Here is a 21,780-nt window from a genome sequence, read left to right as displayed (position 1 = left end):
CATTCATCGGTCGGTCGTGGCGTGGGAGTTCAACACGTCAGTCCATTTCTCTCACATTCTGCTTCTTCCATCATTGTACACGTTCGTTTCCAGGTGACCCCCCAGTCGCCAGAATTCATTCCAAACAATCGTCTCAACACATCATCATCACCAAACTTCTACTCGTCGTACTCGATACTAGCTGGCAGCAACGGTAGTGGCCCAGTCGTCGGAAGCACCGGCGTCGGCGTCGGTGGTGGCAACGGAAACAGTGTGATAACGTCCAACAATGGCACAACGGTGGTGGTGGCGACAGCGGCGCCAGCATTGCCTGGCAGCACCGGAGCAGGAACGGTCGTCCCCGGTCCCGTTCCAGTCCCGACCGCGGCAGCACAGCTTTCATCGGTGGCGACGGCGATTATCCCCAATGGCACCGGTGGATTAGCGGGCGGGGGCGGCGGCGGAGGAGGAGGTACTGCAGGTGGTGGAGGGGGAGCCGGAGCTAACGGAACCGGCAACGGCTCCGGCGTTAAATCCCAGGCCAGCAGCTACGGGAGCAGTATCCTTGGTAGCTCGCTTAGCAATAGCTCAACGTATGCTGTGACGCCCATCAAGGGTAAGTGTCATTCTTCGGTCTGCGTTCATAGTGGGTGCGTGGGTGTTGATTGGGAGCATGTGCCGAATTCGGTCTCTAATAGGTCCGCAACAAGGTGAGGTCTAATTACACGGTTCAACTTGGAAACATTTCAGTTACAAATTTTACGCTTATTAACTGGTATCCTACGTAAACGGGTTGAGTTTTGACGAAATTTCCGAATAATCAAAAATGTGCATCATAACAATCCGCAATAGGTATCACTTTTGAAATTTCTGCCAGAGTTATTTAGATTGAAGAAGTCGATAGTTGTCATCATTGAAACATTGAAAGCATATTTCTCGCTGAAAACTGAAATGTTTGACATGAACATGTATTCACTGTAATGCGTTCTTCACCCGCAGTTCAATGAATACATTTTCACTCTTAATTTTTCAGTTTAGAACGAGAAAATTAACATTCGAATTTTCATCGATTATGAATATATCACTGACTATTTCTTCAACGTTAAGTCAGTGTGAATATGGAGACACAATTTGAACTTCTTTTGAATTGACAATACTTTGTCAACTCCACAAAACAGTTTTGAGAATTTTGCGAGTAATTTGATATAAATGACGCTCTTTTATAAGTTTTAAGAATGATTAAAGGAGGCCTTGGAGGAATTCCAGAAGGAAGCACTGGAGGAATTCCTGAATGACTTCCTGTAGGCAATCTTGAATGAAAACAAGAAAGAATTTCTGGAGGAATTCCTGGAGGAATTCATGAAGGAATCCCTGGAGGAATTCCTGAAGGAATCCTTGCACGAATTCCTGAAGAAATCCCAGATTCCTAAAGGAATCCCAGATTCCTGAAAGAATCCCAGATTCCTGAAGGAATCACAGATTCCTGAAGGAATCCCAGATACCTGAAGGAATCTTTGGAAGAATTCCTGAAGGAGGCCAGGAGGAATTCCTGAAGGAATCCCTGGAGAAATTCCTGAAAGAATCCCTGGAGGAATTTCTGAAGGAATCACTGGAGGAATCACTGGAGGAATTCCTGAAGGAATCCCTGGAGGTATTGCAGAAGGAATCCCTGAAGGAATCCCTGGAGGAATTCCTGAAGGAATCCCTGCAAGAATTCCTGCAGGCATCCCTGGAGAAATTCCTGAAGGAATCCCTGGAGGAATTGCTGAAGGAATCCCTGGAGGAACCCGAGCAGAAGGGAATAACAACAGCATAAGGAGGTGTGTTATTTGATTTAAATAACTGAATAATAGAATCGATTATTTTTAAGTTATTAACATAACATATTATGTTATAAACCTGTCTGTCATAGACGGCAAAATAACAAATATCATGACAAAAAAATATTCTTGGAAAACCATTTTAATAACTTGTTTTGTTAGTTTTAAAAACAACTTAATAACAGTGAATTTGGAAAATATTTCAATAACAAATATTGATATTAATATGTTATTGATAATAATCGGAAAGCAAAATTTGTTATGATATCAAAATGGTAACTAAGTAAATTATGATACGTATTATACATTATTATATAAAATTATTCACTTTGTTTCACAAACCCACCAATAACATGAGTAACAATACTTTGAATGATCGAAAAATAAAATATTCAGTTTTAATTCATTCTAAAAGCATGTGAAAAAAAAATCTTCAAGAAATTTCTCCTAGAGTTTTTCCACGAAATCATTTACAAATTTATAAACAGAATCCTATTAAGGATATCTTCAAAATTTCCCGTGATTATTTGTCCCGAATTTCATCTTCAGATCACTCTGTTTTTTTTTTTTGAAAATTTCATCAGGAGTTTTTTTCCGAGGAATTCTCAAGAAGTTTTCAAAAGATTTTGCCAAGAATTCCAAAAATTGCTCGCTCATAAGAATTGCGTTTGGAATTTCTAATAAGACTGCTCCAGGTGTTCTTTTAAAAACTTCTCCAGGATATCGAAGGGTTCCTCCAGAACTAAGGAATTTTCAGAGGATTCGTTCATAAATTTCCGTCCTAACAGTATATAAAAATAGATCAAAACAAGACAGGTCATTGTTATCGAAATGTTGCTTTGATTTTAAAACTTGTTACAGTTGTGCTATTGTTGATAAGTTGGTCAATAGTATACCAATAACAAAACTTGTACTTAAACAAAACATGTTATTGCAATGAAATTGAGTGAATGTATTTCAATAGCTTGATTATAACAAAATAAGATTGTCCTACAAAATTTGTGATGAAAAAGCTATGCCTTGATAGTTAAATAATAACAAAACAAGATATAAAAACAAGTTATGTGATTTCGTAGTTATTAATTTGATATTCTCCTCTGCTCGGGAATTCCTGAAAAAATCCTTGCACATATTCCTGAAGTAATCCCAATTCCTGAAGGAATCTCTGGAAGAATTCCTGAAGGAAGCCCAGGAGGAATTCCTGAAGGAATCCCTGGAGGGATTCCTGAAAGAATCCGTGATGGACTTCCTGAAGGAATTCCTGGAGGAATTCCTGAAGGAATCCCTGGATGAATTCCTGGAGGATTTCTGGGATCCCGGGAAAAATTCCTGAAGGAGTCCTTGGAGGAATTCTTGAAGCAATTCCTGGAGAAACTCCTGAAGGATTCCCTGGAGGAATTCCTGAAGGGTTCCCTGAAGGAATTCCTGAAGGATTTCCTGGAGCAATTCTTGAAGGAATCCTTGCACGATTTCCTGAAGGAATCCTTGCACGTATTCCTGAAGGAATCCCAGGAGGAATTCCTTAAGGAATCCCTGGAGAAAATCCTGAAGGATTCCCTGGAGGCATTCCTGAAGGAAATCCTGGAGAAAGTCCTGAAGAAATCCTTGCACGAATTCCTAAAGGAATCCTTGCACGAATTCCTGAAGGAATCCTTGCACGAATTCCTGAAGGAATCCCTGGAGGAATTCTTGAAGGATTCCCTGGAGGAATTTCTGAAGGTGCCCTGGAGGAATTCCTGAAAGAATCCCTGGACGAATTCCTGAAGGAATCCCTGGAGGAATTCTGATATATGTTGCCCTTTACTGGCTCTCTCTCTCTTCTTGGCGTAACGTCCTCACTGGGACAAAGCCTGCTTCTCAGCTTAGTGTTCTATGAGCACTTCCACTGTTTTTAACTGAGAGCTTCCTCTGCCAATGTCCATTTTGCATGTGTATATCGTGTGGCAGGCACGAAGATACTCTATGCCCAAGGAAGTCAAGGAAATTTCCTTTACGAAAAGATTCTGGACCGACCGGGAATCGAACCCGTCACCCTCAGCATGGTCATGCTGAATACCCGTGCGTTTACCGCCTCGGCTATATGGGCCCTTTACTGGCATTTACCAGATTAGCTGGTATGTCATAAACATACAGAAAAACTTGTAGTTAGAAGACACAGAATGTTGCTAATTGACAAATTGAGGGATGAATTTTTGAAAAAAATCGCGTTCTGGTGGGATTCGAACCCACGACCCCGTATTCGCGAGACCGGTGCTTTAACCAACTAAGCCACAGAACAGGTGATAATTCTGCGGAATAGAAAGCCAAACTGGAATCCCTGGAAGAATTCCTGAAGGAAGCCCAAGAGGAATTCCTGAAGGAATCCCTGGAAGAATTCCTGAAGGAATCCCTGGAAGAATTCCTGAAGGAAGCCCAGGAGGAATTCCTGAAGGAATCCCTAGAGGAATTGCTGAAGGAATCCCTGGAGGAATTGCTGAAGGATTCCCTGGAGGAATTCTTGAAGGAATCCCTGGAGGAATTGCTGAAGGATTTCCTGGAGGAATTCCTGAAGCATTCCCTGGAGGAACTCCTGAAGGATTCCCTGGAGGAATTCCTGAAGGATTCCCTGGAGGAATTCCTGAAGGATTCCCTGGAGGAATTCCTGAAGGATTCCCTGGAGGAATTCCTGAAGGATTCCCTGGAGGAATTCCTGAAGGATTCCCTGGAGGAATTCCTGAAGGATTCCCTGGAGGAATTCTTGAAGGATTCCCTGGAGGAATTCCTGAAGGATTCCCTGGGGGAATTCCTGAAAAAATCCCTAGAGGAATTCCTGAAGGTGCCCTGGAGGAATTCCTGAAGGATTCCCTGGAGGAATTCCTGAAGGATTCCCTGGAGAAATTCCTGAAGGATTCCCTGGAGGAATTCCTGAAGGATTCCCTGGAGGAATTCCTGAAGGATTCCCTGGAAGAATTCCTGAAGGTGTCCTGGAGGAATTCCTGAAGAATCCCTGGAGGAATTCCTGAAGGATTCCCTGGAGGAATTCCTGAAGGATTCTTTGGAGGAATTCCTGAAGGATTCCCTGGAGGAATTCCTGAAGAAAACCCTTGGGGGCTCCTGAAGGAATCCCTGGATAAATTTCCTTATGAAACCCTGGCGGAATTCCTGAAACAATCCCTGAAGGATTCTCTGAAGAAATCTCTAGAGGAATTACTGTAACAATTTCTGGGGAAATCTCTGAGGCAATCCCCGGAAGAATTCAAGGAAACTCTTGAGAAATCCCTGGAAAAATTCTTGAAGGAAACCCTGAAGGAATCCCTGCACGAATTCTTGTTGAAATCTTTGGAGGAATTTCCGAAGGAATATCTGAAGGAATATCTGGAGGAGTTCATGAAGGAATCTCTGGAGGAATTCCCGAAGGAATCTCTTTAGGAATTCCCGAAGGAATCTCTGGAGGAATTCCAGAAGGAATCTTTGAAAGAATTCCCGACGGAATCTCTGGAGGAATTCCCGAAGGAATCTCTGGAGGATTTCCAGAAGGAATCTTTGAAAGAATTCCCGACGGAATCTCTGGAGGAATTCCCGAAGGAATCTCTGGAGGAATTCCTGAAGGAATTCCCGCATGAATTCCTGAAGGAATTCCCGCATGAATTCCTGAAGGAATTCCCGCATGAATTCCTGAAAGAATCCCTGGATGAAATCCTTTAGAAATCCCTGGACAAATTTCTTCAGGAATCCCTGGAGGAATTCCTGAAAGAATCTCTAGAAAAACTCCTGAAGGAAGTGCTTAATGAATTCCTTAAGGAAATGCTGGAGGAATTCCTCAAAGAATCGCTGAAGGAATCCTTGAAGAAATACCTGAAGGAATCTCTGGAAGAATGCCTAAAGGAATCTCTCGAGGAATTCCTGCAGGAATCCCGGGATGAATTCCTTGAGGAAACCCTGGAGGAATTCCTGAAGATATCCCTGGAAGAATTCCTGAATTAAATCCCTGGAGAAATTCCTGGAGAAATCCTTGGAGGAACTCCTGAAAGAATCCCTTCAGGAATTCCTGAAGGAATCCTTGGAGGAATTCCTGAAGGAATCCCTGGAGGAATTCCTGAAGGAATCCCAGGAGGAATTCCTGAAGGAATCCCTGGAAGAATTCCTGGAGGAATTCTTGAAGGAATCCCTGGAGGTATCTTGAAGGAATCTCTGGAGGAATTCCTGAAGGATTACCTGGAGGAATTCCTGAAGGAATCTCTGGAGGAATTCCTGAAGGAATCTCTGGAGGAATTCCTGAAGGAATCTCTGGAGGAATTCCTGAAGGAATCTCTGGAGGAATTCCTGAAGGAATCTCTGGAGGAATTCCTGAAGGAATCTCTGGAGGAATTCCTGGAGGAATCTCTGAAGGAATTCCTGGAGGAATCTCTGGAGGAATTCCTGGAGGAATCTCTGGAGGAATTCCTGAAGGAATCCCTGAAGGAATCCCTGGAGGAATTCCTGAAGGAAACCCTGGAGAAAATCCTGAAGGAATTCCCGGAAGAATTCCTGACAGAAGCCATAAGTATTCCTGAAGGAATCCCTGCACGAATTCTTGAAGGAATTCTTGACATCTTTGGAGGAATTCCTGAAGAAATCTCTGGAGGAATTCCTGAAGAAATCTCTGGAGGAATTCCTGAAGGAATCCCTGGAGAAATGCCTGACGGAATTCAGGAGTAATTCATGAAGGAATCTCTGGAGGAATTCCTGAAGAAATCTCTGGAAGAATTCCTGAAGGAATCTCTGGAGGAATTCCTGGAGGAATCGCTGGAGAAATTCCTGAAGAAAACTTTAGGGGAATTCCTGAAGGTATCTTTGGAGCAACTCCTGAAAGAATCCCTGGAGGAATTCCTGAAGGAATTTTTGGTGTAATTCCTGAAGGAATCTCTGGAGGAATCTCTGGAGGAATTCCTGGAGGAAACCTTGGAGGAAATCCTAAAGGAATTTCCGGAAGAATTCCTGATAGAAGCCATGCAAGAATTCCTGAAGGAATCCCTGGAGGAATCGCTGGAGGAATTCCTGAAGGAAACCCTGGAGGAAATCCTGAAGGAATTTCCGGAAGAATTCTTGACAGAAGCCATGCTAGAATTACTGAAGGAATCTCTGCACGGATTCTTGAAGGAATTTTTTGCAATCTTTGGAGGAATTCTGAAGGAATCTCTGGAGGAATTCCTGAAGCAATCTCTAGAGAAATGCCCGGCGAAATTTTTGAGTTATTCATGAAGGAATCTCTGGAGGAATTCCTGAAGGAATTTCTGAAGGAATTCCTGAAGGAATCTCTGAAGGAATTCCTGAAGGAATCTCTGAAGGAATTCCTGAAGGAATCTCTGGAGGAATGCCTGAGGGAATCTCTGGACGAATTCCTGAAGGAATCACTGGACGAATTCCTGAAAGAATCACTGGATGAATTCCTGAAGGAATCAGTTGATGAATTCATTAAAGAATCTCTGAAAGAATTACCTGTAGAAATTCCTGATGGATTTCCTCGAGGAATTCTTGAGGGAATCTCGGGAAGAATTCCTAAAGGAAACCTTGGAAGAATTCCTGGAAGAATTCTTGATAGAACTACTTGAGAAATTTCTGAAGGAAGACCTGAAGATTTTTAAAACAGATTGCTGGAGGAATTTTCGGAGGAATCTATGAGAGACATACATTGGAGGGATTTTTAAAGAATCCATGGTGAAATTTTTCAGGGAGTCCATGGAAGGTTTGTTGAGTAATCTTTGGAGAAATCTCTAGAAATATTTATGAGGGATATAAAAAAAATAGTGGCAAGTTTAGCCAATTTTTTCCATAAAATCACAGGAGAAATTTTATATAAAACGGAGGAATTACTTAAGTTTTTTTTAATTTAGTGAAAAAAAAAACTGGAACTATGTATATCTGCAGATATTTCAGAAGGATCTGAGAAATTCTGAACATTGGAATGCTTGAAGGTATTTCAGAAAGAATCTCTGGAGAAATTTCCAAAAATCTCATGGAGAAAGTTCTGAAGGAATGTCCTTGGTAATGCCTGAAAAATAAATCGAATGACTTTGTAAGATTTTTTTAAAGAACTTGTAAAGGAGTTTCTGGGACATTTTTGAAGAACTTTTCTTCAAAATTTTGGAAGAATTTGGAAATTACTTTCAATGGAGATGTACTCCTTTCAATATATTATAGCAGTAGGTAAAACTAAAACACTACATTTGTGACCTGAATGTTTCGTTGTTGTTTGTATAACTTGAACAAAAAAAAACTTAAAATAACGTTAAACCGTGTCACTATTTTAAAGTAACTGCTCCCGTCTGCGAAAGCCAAGCCAAAACTAATCAACATTTTATCTTCTTTCTTTCTCCCGTTCTCTTTCAAGGGCGAAGTTTACTCCGTAACGAATCACCACAAAGTACTAATACATCTCCTCGAATTACGCCTCAACCATCACCACCGCCAATTACCACCAACATCCATCAAGTAAAGTGTCGCTTCCCGTTCGTCGTTGAACTTTCGACCACCCCGCGAAGCCAGTAGTGCAAAGTTTTTTTCTACAAATTTTCCTTCTCTTCCAGGAGAATGTCGGCGGCACGACGTATTTCTATCCGACCGCAGCGAACCATCAATTAACACCGAGTAGTACAGTTAACACGACTGAAAATACCTTTGTCCACGTAGCAAGCTCACAAATTAATTTAAGTTACTCGCATCCAGGTCAGTGCACGGCTGTGTCCAAAAGAAGCTCGAAAACTATTTCCTTCCCTGTTTCAGGACATGTCTACCCGGGACCTGCATCGCACGTTGTCAACATGCAAGCGAAGGCACAACTGTCGATGGCGTACTTCCTGCAGGACGAACTGAGAAACGATATTTTATCTAGGAACGAAATAGTCAATAGTATTGAAACCGAGTGTCAAGGTATTTCTAGTAGTTGAAATCTCTTCATGACATTTTCTAACTCCCGTTGCGATTTCAGATTTACCTCTAGAAGTGGAGAACTATCATTCTTTGTGTCAGTTAGAGTCTTTACCAGTCCATCCCAAGCTACCGGTACAGTCGTCCACATACAAAGCAACACACAATCTAACGGGCGTGAAATACTGCCTTAGACGTCTTCATGGTAAGATCCGGAAGAAATAAGGTGTTTTTGTAAAGTCTACGAATTGCTTCCTCTTCAGGTTTCCGTCTTCAGTCGACCAAGTGCATGCAGATTGTCGACATGTGGAAAAAGCTCCAGCACACAAACGTAGTACAACTTCGAGAAGTATTTACTACGAAAACCTTTGGTGATAATTGTAAGCTCTAAGCTGTATGACATGGTCTCGTGAACTCATCTAACAGCTACTTCTCATTCCTCAGCCTTGGTGATAGTGTACGACTATCATCCCGGATCGCAGACGTTACTCTCGAAATACTTCATCCCGAGCGCAGAATCGACGAACGGCTACTCCGATCCATTCTCCGGCGAAGTGCGACCCTTCAGGTGAGTGCAGGAAGTTCCGTTATGGATCAGTGTTCCCTCAACTCTAACGATTCGTTCCTTGACAGCCACAAAAGCACCCTTCATCGGGCGGCTACCAGTACGCTCCTAGCGGAGAACGAAATCTGGTCGGTGATAATTCAGCTGTCCGCCGGGCTCCGGGCAATCCACCAGGCTGGTCTGGCCTGCCGGTACGTGTTAGGAGACTCTGTGTAATGTAGCAAACCGATTGATTAAACAACTCTGCCTTTTAGAACACTGGACCCCACGAAAATCATCATCACTGGCAAGCGGATACGATTCAGCTGCGTGGCGATATCCGACCTCGCTACGTACGATCCCAGCCAAACGAACCCGCTGACCGTGGTCAATCATCATCAACAGGTTTGCTAATTGGTCCGACAGTCATCCGATGAACAAGTCCAATCAATTTCCCATTTTTAGGATGATCTAACGGCCCTAGGAAAACTGATCTTGGCTCTCGCCTGCCGAAGTTTACAGTCCGTACAGCGAGACCAGATCCAGAACAGTATTGAGCTGATATCGCGGCACTACTCGTCCGATTTGAGGAACATTATTTTGTGAGTATCTATATATATAAAAATGAGTTAGAAGTCCCTTTGAGGCAACAAAACTCACGAACGGGTGAACCAATCAGGATGGCTCTTGCATGGTTTGATTCGTATTCGTGATGGCTGTGTTTATATGTATAAAAAGTTACAAAAATAGACTAGAAAAGTAAGAAAACTGATAAATTACTGATTTTTCTTGAACTGGGAAGAAAATCAACATGATCGAAATCAAACCAATCTAGAGTGCGGTGCTATTTTGAGCTCAACAGTTGTCAAACCAGCACAAGACGGCAAGACAAAGTTTGCCGGGACAGCTAGTATCGGAATATTTATAATTACTAAACCTTGCGTAACTCGCGCGGTTGGCCACTACCTCCAGCATCACACTAATGCTGAATACGAAAAACGAGATTTTTTCAACGTGTTGTACAAAATACAGCAACGCGATCGCTCTAGGGCCAATCCAATTTCTTGATAATCTTGCGATATGTAAATGAGTTTCGAAGTAGGACACAGGCCAATCATCGGAAAATCGTCGAGCAGTGGGCGTTTTTTTGTTCGCTCGTACTACAGGATCGCTAGATCAGCTACCCAAGGAACAATTTGTAGTCATTATTAAGCATGCCTGTCGATATATTGCTGGTTTATAACATTCTCAGCTGAACAAAATCGAATAATGAGCTAAAATAATGCTATTTACATTGTAAATAAGCCAAAATGCAACACTTGGCACGTATGTGAACTGCAATTAAATTACAAGATTTACAAACGTCAGCAATTTTTGTTTGTTCGAATTGCCCTTAATAGCTTTAATATAAGCTGAAGAAGAACTTTTATCTACGCGTTAAAAAGCTTATGTTCCACTGATTCCGAAAGCTGATTATTGTGGTTTACATAAGTTGAACAAATACTTTTGATGTTCAATACTTCAGCTATTGTGGATAAGTTCATTAAAAGTTAGCTATATAAATGGATTTATGATTTATTTGTTCGATTATCACTTTTCGATTGAACAACAGGTCAAAGTGATGATAATTAAGCAGTTCCTCATTGATAATTATGTATTGATGTTTGTTGCACACCAATGCAAAATATTTGAAATATTTGTTAATTTTCGTAGCAATTTCGAAGTTGTAGTAATCTTCACAACTTTTTTTTGGTAAATATTTCCAACCTTTTGTAAATCTGAATATTGATCTTTCACAGCTTTGAGAAGAAATTTCGCTCTCAGCGAGCAACTTCCCAAATCCAGAATGGTGTAGACGGCAAGGCATGCGACGGGTGGTTGGGAGATCACGAGTTCAAATCCCAAGTTGAGAAATTTTTAGAAGAGTTTGTGTATTATAAATGCGTACTTCAACTTGTTTTTGTTTCAGCAGGTTATCATAGCTGAATACATGTTTAATATGAGGATGATATAACACAGATTCCGAATTCCGACTGCTAAGCCAGTATCGCGCTTGGAGAAAAGATTGCTGAATAATTTCTCCATTTTTGTTTGAACAACAGCTGATTACAGGCAGCCTATTTAATGCACCCATAGATAAACGAAAATGCACCATAGAAAAATAAAAATGCACCATAAATAATTAAGCAATGTACCGAGAAAATGCAGAGCATTCTCCATAAATAAATATAAACATTCCATAATAAATTAAAAATGTAGCGGTAAACCAAAAAGTTTTCTAGTTAAAAATGAAACATTGTATCGATAAAAAATTAAATAAAACACCATAAACAAATAAGTTTGATCCATAAAAAATAATAAAAATATCCATAAATAAGCAACATTTGCTCCATAATTATACCATTTTTGCTCAAAAAAAAATGTATTTGCACCATAAATATCATCAAATTGCACCATAAACAAATTGTAAATTTTACCACAAAGAATGTAAAAGCTACATAAATTTAATCTTATTGTACCATTGCTACAGTGTCCAACGACATATAGTACTTTAGGATGTGGATTGGAAAATGTTAATATGAAAAGTAAAAAGAAAATAAACAGAAATCATATACCGAAGCACACATCTATGATAGAACGACTTAAAAGATGGAAAAACTATGAATGCAATTTACCGGATAATCGCTTGCTGTTCGAACTCGCTAGCGCTCGTCGGACTTAAAAAAAAAGGGAAAACATCTCTGTTTGCATTATACCGGGCAAATTCTTGGATTTGTGGATTACCTAGAACCGAATCGACATAGTTACAACGCTTCCACAGGCTACGCCGCATGGATTAAAAGAACCCGCATTTTGAAAAAGGGTTAACCATATTCTTGGAGTTAACATATATTTATTAATGATTTCAATTTGATCGGAAAAATTATCATAAAAGGGTTAACTCTTATTCTCTTTACATCTGCATCGATAAATAATTAATATATGTTTTATATAATTATAAAATAAATTAAGTATCCTGATAACAACTAACGTTCTTTTAATTAGATTATTTTTAGATTATCATGGCAGAAGGAGCAGAATATAGCCTTTTAACTTCCACATATTAACATATATTTACATATTTCCAGTGCTACTAGCCGTTGAAAAACTGCTTATGATGCAGAATTTGATTATTTTTGTAGATTTCGCATTCTTTAAGGTAAAATTTATAGTTTGTTTATGGTGCAATTTCATTTTTTTATGGAGCAAATATGGTATAATTATGGAGCAAATGTTCATTATTTATGGATGTTTTTATTATTTTTTATGGAGCAAACTTGTTTGTTTATGGTGTTTCATTTATGTTTTTATTGATACAATGTTTCATTTTTAACCAGAAAATTTCTTGGTTTACCGCTACATTTTTAATTTATTATGGAACATTTCTATTTATTTATGGAGAAAGTTGTGCATTTTATCGGTACATTACTTAATTATTTATGGTGCATTTTGATTTTCCTATGGTGCATTTTGTAATTATTATGGCCGCAATAACCTTTTACCCTGATTACAAGCTGTGATGAAATAATGTTAAACTGTTATTAAAACAAATGTGTAATAAAAATGTCATTGCAATGTTATCTAAATGAATCATTGTTCCTTAGGTATTCTCACACAATAAATCAAACAGATTACTGCTTGGGACTAACACACAGGCTCTTTGAGTGTTGGAGTATTGATGATCTTCTGTTTTTAAGCGAGAATGACGTCTGTCACGTCAGATTGCAGATCAAAAACTCTGTTTAGTGATCAGGCTCAAACTCTCTCGGCTTTCTCGATGTTGCTTCAATTTGATTGCACTATTTTGACAATGAACGCAGCTGGCAACAAAGTTTTTCATCCTGTTTACGAAAAAAAAAATCAAAAATAATGTTTGAAATTATCTGTTTTCGACTATTCCCTTCCGTGAAGGAGCTTTTTGTCCAGGCGATTCCAAGAATCATGAAGTTGGCTCATTGAACACAAACAACTTCGACTTGAAGTAGGTTGGAATGACTCAATTAATGCCAACAACGAACTTCAATGTGGTTTCAACAAAGACCAAGCAGCACAATAATCACAGCTAAATTGAGGAAACTGTTGAGAAAATACGGCACAGCCCATGATTTTATAGAAGCACGAAGAAAAATGCCAGTAGATGTGATTTCTCAATGATTACTCCAGATATTTTTCAAGAAATTGCAATTCCAGCTGGATTTTCCCTTCAAGCTTTTCTCAGAAAACCAAAATTAGCTGCTCCAAGGATTTCATCGAAGATTTTTCATTATACATTTGTCTCTTTTCGACACATGCCCGAACGGCCTTTCTTCATAACAGATCTGATAATTCCGAGAGCCTTTGCAATAGCTACTTTTAAGGTTAAATAAGTTCGGAATTCCGTTCGGATCTGGGGCTTTACCTACGCTAAGGGACTTTGCTGTCCCCACAAGAACCTCATCACCAGCCCCAGTCCCCAGCTCTCCTTACAAAGAAGGCCAAGGACTAGGATCATGACGCGGAAAAAGCTCGCCGCCGTCTGAACCGAAACCTACTTGGCTCACAGCGGAGCGTCTCCCTAAATACCCCTTCATCGAAGTATGATGTCTTCCACCTGCGAGGGCTTGGCCTTGATCTAGCCGCCTCTTCCTCTACCCGCTGCCTGCTGTTGTTGTTGCGATACTATAGCGAACCGCCAGGTGATCGCTGCGAGTGTAGCTATCGTCTACTCTCCAGTTCGCACTACTTGTTAGGCCAGGGTTACGAAAAGTAACGTCAATAAATCGACTCCGCACCGTTTCGACTAAAGGTACTCTTGGTACCGACATTAGGCAAGTCAACAACTAATATGGCCAGTGTCTGATCAGACCCCGCTGGTTCGTGAACCGGCTTCCCCATTCAACGGGTCAGGCATTAAAGTCACCCGCTATAACCACCGGCCTTCGCCCAGTTAGCTCGGCCGTCATGCGGTCCAGCATTTGCGTGAACCGCTCGATCGGCCACCGCGGAGGCGCATAACAGCTACAGAAGAAGACCCCGTTTACTTTGATGACCACGAAGCCCTCATAAGTAGTAGACACCAACTCCTGGACGGGGTATTTACCCGTCGTCCATATCGCCGGTATTTTTCTGGCCCCATCCGCGACCCAGTTGCCGTTGCCAGCGAGTACTCGGTATGGATCCGCTATGATGACGATATCCGTCCTCCACTCACATATCAGTTGCTGAGACGCGTCACAGTGGTTCAGGTTTAGCTGCGTTACCTGCACTGTGATTTGTTCACTGCGGCTTTCTTGAAGGCCGAGCACCTTGGACCCCCCGTTGCATCCCTGTTGTTCACGGATTATCCAGTACAGATCAAAGAAATGGTAGGACTCGTGAAGCCTTGTTTCTTATAGCCTTCGGCGCCGCATCTCCTACACAGTTTTCTCCTGGCTTTGCAGTCTCTTGACTTGTGTCCAGATTCCAGACACATATAGCAATCCTCCGTTGGCTCGTGGAACGTTAGGTGACATAAGCGCCAGCCAACGTTTATCCTCCCTACTTTATCCGACTTTTTGACGTTCGCCACAGGTAACTGAACCAAAGCTATCTGTGTCCCTGCCGGCCCTTTCCGTAGTCTAACGGCTGCGGTGGCCACCTGCACCTCGCACTGTTGTCGCAGTGCCGTGACGAGCTCTTCCACTTCGGTGACCGCGTCTAAATCTTTGACCTTCAGAGTCGCACGCATACCAGGAACCTACATATTATTGAACTTGCATGAACCTAAAACCTTTTTAATAGGGTTTCAGCTTATGGTCTTACCTTTCATAAAAGCTTTTGTTCAAAATATTCTATCGGTAAAAATTGAAATAAATCAAGTTTGAAGATTTTCTATCAAATGAAGTATATTCAGAGCATAATTTTGTATATCATCCCGAACTGCAAACAACAAGGCATCGTGCGTGACCTGTCACATAACCGATGGTCTCTTCTTAGTTTAATAAACACTATATCCGCTTGTCATTTCTCCGGCATCTGTGTTATATGATCAGCCCAAGGGGGTCTGCCGTGGTTAATTAGTTCATTTTTTTTTTTCTATTTTGTGGGCTTCGTGGTGGTAAACGTTTAGGTGTATATGTAGTAAGTCATGGAGGGAGACTCGGAAAAAAAACTTTTCGAGAAACGAAAAATTCCTAACTAGCTTCTGTGTGTTGTCGGTTATACAGTGCGAGAAATAAGTATAAAGACAGAGCCGTTTTCCATACAAAATAATCATGTTTAGGGATCAAAATCTCTTTTTCTAGCGATTCGATTGTTATGGAATTTTGTCTGCAACCTTAAAATAACTAGAATTTTGGCTAGAAATATAAATCATCATCCATGAAAACGTTTATATCGACTTTTCAGATTCAAATAAATATAAAGACAGATTTTTATATGGAAAAAAGTGTCTTTATATTTATTTGAATCTGAAAAGTCGATATAAACGTTTTCATGGATGATGATTTATATTTCTAGCCAAAATTCTAGTTATTTTAAGGTTGCTGACAAAATTCCATAACAATCGAATCGCTAGAAAAAGAGATTGTGATCTCTAAACATGATTGATTTGTATGGAAAACGGCTCTGTCTTTATACTTATTTCTCACACTGTATGATGATAGTAATATTCAGTCTGGTCAGCGTCTGGCTGAAGACGGTGTGAATTGCCATATTTGTTTGTTATTTTAAGTAACATGAACATTCGCCGGTGCGATTTTCACACCAGCCATCTTCTTTACCCCTACCGCAATATCGCAGCTTTTTCCATCAGACTTTATTTACGTGGATAGCTTAACCCTCTAATACCCAACCCCGCCTTTAGACGGGGTATAGTTTGAGCATTTCTGTAATTTTTGTTTCGTGGAAAATCATTTTTTTTATATTTTTGGCTGATGTTTAGGACTGTTTTGTATATCTCAAAATGGTTTTTGGTGTATTTTAGAGTGTTTTTACATTTTTTAAAAATCATTAAAAAATTGATGTTTTAGTCACTTTTTAGAAGTCATTGTTTATTTTGTATTAAATCGCTACAATTAACATTTTTAAAATTTTTCCCAAATCATTCTACCCTGGTTCAATTGTTTAAGGGAATCGAATACACTCTAAAATTATTTTTCCTTAAAATTACACGGAAAATAAAATTTTCTTTGAAAAAAAATAAAAATAAAAATATTTCAACAATAATCATAAAATCTCAAAATGTTTTCAACTCGAAAAATACGTACCCCCAATTAGGCTTCCAGAAAAAATTTAAAAGTGTGGGGATGTTAAAAAATAAAAATTAGAAAAATCAAAAACTGAAATTCACGAAATCGAGAATTAAAAAGAATCATCTTCCAAAACATGTTTAAATCAATTTTAGATGACGAAAAATGATATTTAGATCAAAATCAAAAATTTGGGTATTAGAGGGTTAAGTTATGCCATCGTCCTGCTAACAATTGGGTGGAAATGATGTGGTCGAACAATTGTAATCCAGTGATTTGGGCCACAACCATCGTCAAAGTTGAAGTACTTTTTTGGATGCCCACAGTTTTCACTCCGTATTGACCATAATGAAGCACCAGTGCAGCAGAAAAGCCGACGTCAATTCGTTCCATTCCATGTTCAGTTCTAAGTTTTTAATGAACAATCAATATTGTATGACGCGTTTACTTAAATTTCCGTAAATTAGTTATTTATGACATGGCATCTCACTCGTAACACATAGTGTGTTACGCGTAATCCGTTACAAACATATGTCAATGAAAAGACAATTGTCTACAATTGTCAACTTAAATTTTGTGTATGAATTTCAAATGTTGGCTACTGTAAAAACTTTTCTGTAAGCAAACAAGTGATGTTACACGCGTTACTATGGGTGCTATTACACTCTTTGCCAAGACGCCAAATATTTGACCTCTTTTGACAGATAAATTTTGGCAGGTTGTTTGGCTCTCTTTGCCCCTATTCGTTTTTCGAGAGTGACAAATATTTTTGTTTGCCAGGTACACCTTGGTCAAAACTGTCAAAAGTGGTCAAATATTTGGCATTGGTCAAACAGTCTCATACTTGCTTATATATTACAATGCATTACCAAGTGTTGCCCACCAACTTGCTTACAATAAGGTATACTGGATGAAAATTGGATCCTATATTTTCTGACGCTGCAGTGAAATTTTCATAAAGCTACTTCAATTTATCACTAAATTACGGATTTCTTCAATAGTATTTTTTTTACATAACTTATCACAATTGAAAATATGAAATTTCTATTAATTTGAAATTTTGATCATAGATTGTCAATATAAAGTGATGATGAAGTGGTGCAATTTTCAGTTAAAAATATTGATAATTCCCAAAGTTACAAAAGATTTGACTCGATTTTGACGGATTTTGGGAGGAAAATTCGGCTCGGTTTTTTTTTCAAACTTGATTTATTTCAATTTTTACCGATAGAATATTTTGAACAAAGGCTTTTCTGAAAGGTAAGACCATGAGCTGAAACCCTGTGCGCAGGCCCCAGGACTTTCATCCCTGCTGCCCCAAGCCCCCTACGGGGTGCTTGAACGTGGCAATCTGCGTACCAGCCGGGCCCTTTCACAGGTGGATCGATGCACTTGGTACATCTATCTCGCACTGCTGTTTAAGTACGGCTGCGAGCTCCTCTGCGCAGGCGATTTCGTCCAAGTTTTTACCCTGGAGAGTTGCCTCCGCTGTTAGAGCTCTTACCTGTACTTTTCCTCCAAGTACTTCTTGGGCTAGTGCAAGGCTAGTGCCTTGTAGGATGCACCTTCTTCAGCACTACCATGTTTTTTACATCCGCGCCCAGCGGTGAGAGACGATTTTCGCACCGCATGAACTGCAGCACCTCGGCATACGTGTCCGCCTCGGTTTTGAAGACCAGGCTGGTTTCCCTTTTCTCAACTTCTTTCTCTTTCCAACCGTAATCCATGGGTTCTCCTTCCCTTGGTCTGGTTGGCTGCCACTCTTCTTGGGGTTGGCTTGCTGGGGCTTGGTTTCCCTGCCCCTTGCGCGTTGGTTGCTCGCGCTGGTTGCTCCTTTTACTCCCGTTTCGGCTTCGCACCCGTTTCTGCCCGGCGAGCTGCATGGTCTCATGCTGCATTGTCGCGTTACCCGCAAAGAGGAAGCTGTCCGTTTGCGTGGACCGTTCCTCTTTGCTCGCGTCCGCAGCACTTCAATCCTCTGCCAGGAGATCGAACTCCTTTTTGGCCAGAGCCAACGATTTGCGCAGTTTCAGCAGGGCCTGTTTAATTTCCTTGCGAATGTTGCTTCGCCCACTAATATATCCGATTAGCTCGTCCAGCTGTTCGGCCACTACTAACATCTTTGGTTCAGTGCCCGCGTGAGGTCTACACCAGTAACCTGTGCTTCCTTAGTTGGCACTGTACCACTTTTTGCGCTTACTCCACTTGCGCTCGTTGAGCTACCCGCCGTTGCGTCGCTGGTGGGTGCACCAGCCCCTCGTGGTGGTGATCTCGCCAAGCCACCCCGCGCAAACGGGTTCAACACCTCACTGTTCTCAACTCCGCACTCGACCTCGGTTTTGGTTTGGGTGTTAAGATTCATTGCTGTTGGGCCCCCTTTTAGAGCCGCTATCCCTCGCTGTAAATGAAGTAGTCGCCAAGGATCCTGGTGGTTATCTATGCAAACAGGGAGGCCACCCGAGGGTTGGCCCAGGTTCTTATGGGGACTGGGCTCAGATCCAGATCAGCGCTAATCAGGATACTTCTACTGAACCTACTTCCGCCCAGGTAGTTGCCTAAGCTGGGCACAGATCAGAAACGTACTCTAAGGCCATGCCACGGTTTTATGGGGCGGAAGACAGCGTCGACATTAGCCTACCCGCCGTTTCAAGTCAGTGTCACCTGACCTTAATAAGAGGATAGAATGCCGTCGCCATCAGCTCACTTGTGCGTGGTTACCTAAGCGTATACCATCTCGAAACCAATTACTAAGCATGACCAGTATACCATAATCAGGAACTTACTCACGGTGTGCCAAAAACCGTTATTATCAAAAAAAAATGTCCACTAATTTGGCACTCGTCATTCGAAAGATATACTATCCTAGTATCTACTCTGGAAATTTGAAAATCTTTCATCGAGGGAAATTGAAGTTTTTGTCATTTGAAGATATTGCGTTATTTCTATAGAATTTTCATATATAAGTAAATATGCACATATCGTGGTTCTACGGCCATTTATGATTTCTACAAATATATGAACATTATTTTTTTCAAATACTTATCAAAATGTATGATATTCAAGCATAGTTTCAGCAAATTTGACAACATTTTGTTAGAGGAATCACAAGTTACAGTTATTTGAATAGTTTACTCTGATATCCCAACATATTTCCCTAATATGTTGCCTATAATCCAGTTACTTACAAGTTTCAAACCCGTATACGTCATCAAAACATTTTTTCAGCAATGTGTGTTGAATATACGTGATTGTTGGGCATATATGCGACAAATTTGAAACCATTATATTGATGGGTTTGATAGTCACGCTGGCTTAAGAGTTAAAGACATTTATAAAATAATTTGAAAAAGTGTTAGGAAGAAAATCTACTACATGTTTAAAATATGTTCTAGTCTATTATAAAAAGGTAAAAATGTATCTTTAACGTGGATAACCGATCTTAAAAAAAAAAATATTCCATCAGATAATAGGAGTTATAGCTTACGGTATTGGGTATCAACTCCAATTCATCAAAAATTAAGTGATAATCTCATATTCACATCCTTAAACAACTGTCATGAGGTATTAAAAATTGTAACAACAACAATATTTATTAGCATGGGTTTAAATAGACATTTCACTCTTGCACACTTTTTGAGCTCCATTTTGGCCTCATATCAACTGTGTAAAATTTCAGCACGATCGGAGAAACTATACTTTAGTGCCAGCCGTTTTAAGTTATTCATACAATTTACTATGGGAAAAATCACCTTTTCAAAGAAAAATCGCCACAGGTGGCCCCTTAATCCCTAAAAATTAGATTGATGAATGATTTCTGTAGGAAATTTGACGAGTAATCAACCCTCCGAACACCGTAAATCGATCTAAGGCATGTGGAAAAAGATAACCGAAAGAAAACCAAACTGCATGGTAACGCCGCGCCGTTTAACATGTAAGGATTAATAATAAATAATAATATATCGTCATTGATCGGGTAAGGCTTTATATTTTTTTAACGAACAATACATCGCTTTGCGGTATTCGGAGGTCTGAATTCTCGTGAAGTTTTCTTCAGAGATCTCATAATTCATTTTTAGGGATCAAAAGGAGACCCCTACCGATTTTTCTTTGAAGAAGTAAATTCTCCTCATACTAAATAGTATGAACATTTAAAAAAGGCGGGAGCTAAAATATAGTTTCTTTGAGCTGAAATTTTGCACAGTTGATATGAGGGCAAAATAGCACTCAAAAAGTATACAGGAACGAGAGTTTTCCCATTTTTTCCCATATAACCGTGTCCCAGACTAATACATATGGAACAATATATATAATCCTGTATTTGATATTAAGGTTGAAAACTGCATAAACAATTAATATTAATTTTCCTATACTTCAAAATGATTAGCTATTGTGCTTCTTGTCGTATCTAATTCAAAGTTATCTTTTTGTTTAGAAAACGAAATATAATATTTCTTCTAAACTCCCGATCATAAGAAACCGTGCATTTACATAACATTTCAAGTAAAATTTAATAACACATAATAAATCTATGAGACTTTATAAAAAATAACTTATTTATACATAAAATCGTACGTATATAAACGAACGCATGGATTTCTTATCATTGATGAGATTTCAGTCGTTAAATAGCTCAAATTAAGCTCGTAAGAAGATACTCTAAAGATACACTTTTCAAATTTATTCTACAAACGTCTTAAGCTCCCATACCATTGAGATTATCAAACTCATCAATAGAATGGTTCCAATTTATCGCAAATTGGATCAAAAATCACAAATATTAAATACTAATTTCTGAAAAGGTTAACATTTATGTTCTGATAACATATACGGGTTTGATAGTCGCATGGAAATAATTGGATTATAGCGATTATAAGTAAAATTTAGGGAAATAGAGTAAATTATTCAAATAACTGTAACTTGAGAAGAATCTCAAAGGAAGGAATTTAACAGAATGTTGTCAAATTTGCAGAAACTTTGCTTAACATCATACACGTTGGTTAGTATTTGAAAAAACAATGTTTATTTGGGTTGAAATTATAAATGGCCGTAGAATCACGATATGTGCATATTTTCTCATATAAGAAAACCCTATAGAAATAACGCAATATGCTCAAATGACAAAAACTTCAATTTCCCTCGATGAAAGATTTTCAAATTTTCAGAGTAGATACTAGGATAGTATATCTTTCGAATGACGGGTGCCAAATTGATGGACATTTTTATTTGTTAATAACGGTTTTTGGCACACCGTGTACTGGCATCGTTCCTGATGTGCCCGAGGCACTCCTAGCTGGGCTGTGACACT

General features: G+C 39.8%; 1 protein-coding gene across 4 annotated transcripts in view; it reads left to right on the top strand.

Moving 5' to 3' along the window:
• LOC115254148 (PAN2-PAN3 deadenylation complex subunit PAN3) overlaps window positions 1-21,780 on the top strand; it is a 111,415-nt gene that overhangs the window by 73,053 nt on the left and 16,582 nt on the right. For all 4 annotated transcript variants that reach the window (XM_029869802.2, XM_062853736.1, XM_062853738.1 and 1 more), the window contains exons 5-14: window positions 94-595; window positions 8,149-8,249; window positions 8,345-8,483; window positions 8,541-8,687; window positions 8,746-8,889; window positions 8,948-9,064; window positions 9,129-9,252; window positions 9,318-9,440; window positions 9,504-9,633; window positions 9,694-9,830. In XM_029869802.2, coding sequence (XP_029725662.2) covers window positions 94-595; window positions 8,149-8,249; window positions 8,345-8,483; window positions 8,541-8,687; window positions 8,746-8,889; window positions 8,948-9,064; window positions 9,129-9,252; window positions 9,318-9,440; window positions 9,504-9,633; window positions 9,694-9,830 — 1,664 coding nt within the window. The remainder of the gene's footprint in view (window positions 1-93; window positions 596-8,148; window positions 8,250-8,344; window positions 8,484-8,540; window positions 8,688-8,745; window positions 8,890-8,947; window positions 9,065-9,128; window positions 9,253-9,317; window positions 9,441-9,503; window positions 9,634-9,693; window positions 9,831-21,780) is intronic.

This window comes from Aedes albopictus, chromosome 2 (genome assembly GCF_035046485.1).
Source record: "Aedes albopictus strain Foshan chromosome 2, AalbF5, whole genome shotgun sequence".
Classification (NCBI taxonomy): domain Eukaryota; kingdom Metazoa; phylum Arthropoda; class Insecta; order Diptera; family Culicidae; genus Aedes; species Aedes albopictus.
The sequence above is the reverse complement of the archived record's forward strand: the minus strand, read 5'-3'. Positions and strand labels throughout refer to the sequence as shown.